The 3740-nt window shown below is 38.5% G+C and overlaps 1 protein-coding gene across 1 annotated transcript in view; it reads right to left on the reverse strand.

The window, feature by feature from the left end:
- Nucleotides 1–258: 258 nt before the first annotated feature.
- Nucleotides 259–3740, reverse strand: part of LOC142741223 (E3 ubiquitin-protein ligase makorin-1-like) — a 51396-nt gene continuing 47914 nt past the window's right edge. Inside the window, exon 7 of the mRNA XM_075850624.1 lies at nt 259–714. Coding sequence (XP_075706739.1) covers nt 666–714 — 49 coding nt within the window. The 3' untranslated portion in view covers nt 259–665. The remainder of the gene's footprint in view (nt 715–3740) is intronic.

Genomic DNA, 3740 nt, shown 5'->3' on the forward strand with positions numbered 1-3740 from the left:
AACATGCATGCTGAATGCCGTATCTAAAAGGCTATGTGAACAGAGCAACCAGCTTCCGTCAAAGCCAAATATGGGTCATATACTGTGGCAGTCCCTTCATTCTAGTCAGCACAATGATCCCCCCCCATAAAGTTAAGCAAATAAAAAAATATAAAAAATAAATGTCGTCAGGTGTACGACTTCACTGAACATTGTGTCACATAAGAGGAAATGATTGAATGTGCATTAGTAGTTAAAACCTTGAAATAAATACTTAAGCAAAATAAACAGAACTCTTTATTTTAACTATTTTTTTATTACAATTATAAAATGTTTTTTTTTTATTTATTTTTAAACAGTAGTTTCAGTCTCAAAAATCGGGATTTGCCCTAAAGACATGATCCAGCATTTTAAAAGGCTTGCTGGAAAAGCACTGCCAGTTAAACCCAGGGAGGCAGGCAACATCCTACTCTCTTAAAGAATACGTGATTTAGAAACAAGCTTGTTAGAAAAACAAAAATTAAAAACAAAACAAATGCAAGATTAAGCATTAAGACAATTTAGAACTTCACTCTGTCACTACATTCTCCTAAGAAGATTTCGACTTCCTCAGGAAAATCCAAGCCAATCTCAATGCGATCTTCAGTGAGAGCAAGGTACATCACAGTGCAGAAGTTCAAGGTCTTTCACTTCACTGAAGTCTTCTTCATACATTTCTGCCAGCTGAGAATTGTACTGTAAAAGACATTATGAATCTGCTGTCAAATACAAAGTTTTAGGGGTTGTCCAGTATTTAAAAGATAGTCTATTCTCCAAATATGGTGCAACACCTATTCATGGGCTGCATCTGGTATTACAGCCCATATCCTTCACTTGAATAGTCCCTCGTCCCGAGCTGTAATAACAGAATAGTCCATGGACAGGTTTGCCACCAGTTGGGGAGAGTGAAGTGGAAAAAAATTATATATTTTTATATTATTAGAAAAAGAAAATAAAAAAAACTTTTGGAATATAGGACAACAGGGTTCTCAATAACAAGTGATTGTTTAGAGTTGCTCTGTATAACCTTTGTTTACACTTTTCCCTAAATAAGCTGGTTATAAAACCGCATCAACAACAACCAAATGAACAATGTAATTGCAGTTTTAACCCCTTAAAGACAGCCTGTTTTAGCCATATATGTCACTTTATGGAATAACTTTGAAATGCTTTTATGTTTTCAAGCGATTCTGGGATGGTTTTCGCGTGACACATTGCACTTTATGCTAGTAGTAAAATATGGGCGATACGTTGTGTTTACTTGTGAAAAACACCAAAATTTTAAGAAAATTAGAAAAATTAGCATTTTTCTAAATTTAAATGTATCTGCTAAGACATAGTAATACCACAAAAAATAGTTACTAGCTAACATTTACCATATATCTACTTTATGTTGGCATCGTTTTTTAAAGTCCTTTTATTTTTCAAGGTATTTTTCTAGCCTTGTAACGGCTAAGAACTTTAGCAGCAATTTTTCACATTTTCAATAAAAATTCCAAAAACAATTTTTTAGGGACCAGTTTAAAGCTGAAGTGGCTTTAAGGGCCATTAGAAACGACCCATTTTAAAAACCGCACCCGTCAAAGTATTCAAAACAGTATTTAGAAAGTTATTTTTTTTTAACCCTGTAGGCGTTTCACAGGGATTAAAGCAAATTAAATTGAAATTTACAAGTTAATTTTTTTTGCAGAAATTTCATTTTATTAATTTTTTTTCTGTAAGACAGAAGGTTTTACCCGAAAAACCTTTACCCTCAATATTTATTGCCCATATTCTGAAGTTTTTAGAAATATTCCATATGTGGCCCTAGTGTGCTAATGGACTGAAATACAGACCTCAGAAGCAAAGGAGCACCTTGTGAATTTTGGGGTCTCCTTTTTCTTAGAATAGATTTTAGACACCACGTCAGGTTTGAAGAGGTCTTGTGGTGCCTAAACCGTAAAACCCCCCAAAAAGTGAGAGGTAATAAGAGAAAACAAAACACCACACAATTTGTTACTCAATTTCTTCCGAGTATGGCAACACACCATATGCGGCCCTAAACTGCGGTTTTGGCACATGGCAAAGATCAAATTGGAAGGAGCGCCATTTGGCTTTTAGAGTGCAGAATTTCCTGGATTGGTATTCGGGTGCCATGTCGCATTTGCAGAGCTCCCTTAGGTACAAGAGTACATTGGAAACACTGAGAAGTGACCCCATTTTGGAGACTGCACCCCTCAAGGCATTTTTTTTTAACTACTAGGCGCACCAGGACACAATGGGAAGTTGCTTCGCGCACCATCACGTACAGTTACTGAGACTTTTCCGGTGAACACTGTGAGAGTAACAGTATGCACCAGGAGATAACATACAATGGACCTGTAATAACGTTCCAATGCCGGCTATCAACGTACAGATCCACCGATCAAATTGTATCTAAGTTTAAAGTGTTTAAAACCGCTCTCGGGACTTGTAGTTAAGTCCGGGAACGATAGTCCCATCCCATGTGACCGGCAATTGACCAATACCAGTGGTCCATTGCCGGCGACTGGTTACTCTGTTCAGACCCATCAATCACAGTGCGTTTTCACCCAGGGAGGGATACAGGCTCTGATCTCTTATTTGGTGAAGAGAAGATGGAGAGATCAGAGCCTGTGCCGTTGTGTGTCTCCCTCACAAGTTAACAAAGTAAATAACCCCTCATCTCCAGCTCCCTGTTCCCAGTGTGTGACCCCACCACCTCCCAGTCTATAAGGAAGGATTTTTTTTTTCATCATAATTCAATAAAAATAATAGTTAGATTTATTTGCTAGGTAGTTGTCTAGCCAGTCCGTCAGCGTCAATTATAAAAAGTGAAAAAAAAACCAAAAAAAAAACCTAGTGTCCGTGTTAGCAAGCGTTGTTTTATGGAAAAGAAAAAAAAAGTGTTATACAACGGTTTGTTACAGTTCACTGAGATACGTGTGTGTGTGTGTGTGTGTACACATTTATAAAATGGAAGCAAGGCATTACATCTCTGAAGAGGCATATGCTATGGTCACATCTGATACAGACTCTGCGAACAATGAGGAACCATTGTACACTCTCTCTCACTCCTCCAGTGAAAGTGAGGAACCTCCATGTAGTCGCAGGAGAATTAGTGCCCAGGTTCTGCCTGACCCTGGAACTGTTGTTCTGTCTGACCCTAGTACTGCCAGCAATGATTGGTCACCCCGAACCAATTACACCCCCTAAATCCCATCATTTACTGCTGCAGCAGGAATTCATTTGCAGATGGAAGTGCTGCCCGTAAAGGGGTTTTTCATATTGTTCTTCACAGACAATTTGATCCAGCTTATGGTGGACCAAACCAATATTTATGCCCACCAATTTATTTCTGAACACACCAAGTCCTTTTATGCTCAGCCCAATCAGTGGCAACCAACCAATTGTGCAGAAATGCTGAAATATTTGGGGTTAGTCCTCAACATGACTCTCACTGAAAAGCCCAAAATTAGATCTTACTGGTCCACGGACATTTTGTATCATTGTTCTCTGTACTGAAAGGCCCAAGACCTTAATCAGCCAATCCCTGCAAATTTTCGAAAGCAGGGCATTGCTGCAGGATGGGATCCGGTGTCTCAAATTTAGAGACAAAAAAAAAAAGGATGTATGCATGCTGTCAAGTATGCATAACAGCTGCACCCGTCCCCACATTCACATCGTCCACGTTGAAGCCAGAATGCATACAGGCAAATAATAAA

Source organism: Rhinoderma darwinii, chromosome 2 (assembly GCF_050947455.1).
Source record: "Rhinoderma darwinii isolate aRhiDar2 chromosome 2, aRhiDar2.hap1, whole genome shotgun sequence".
NCBI lineage: Eukaryota > Metazoa > Chordata > Amphibia > Anura > Rhinodermatidae > Rhinoderma > Rhinoderma darwinii.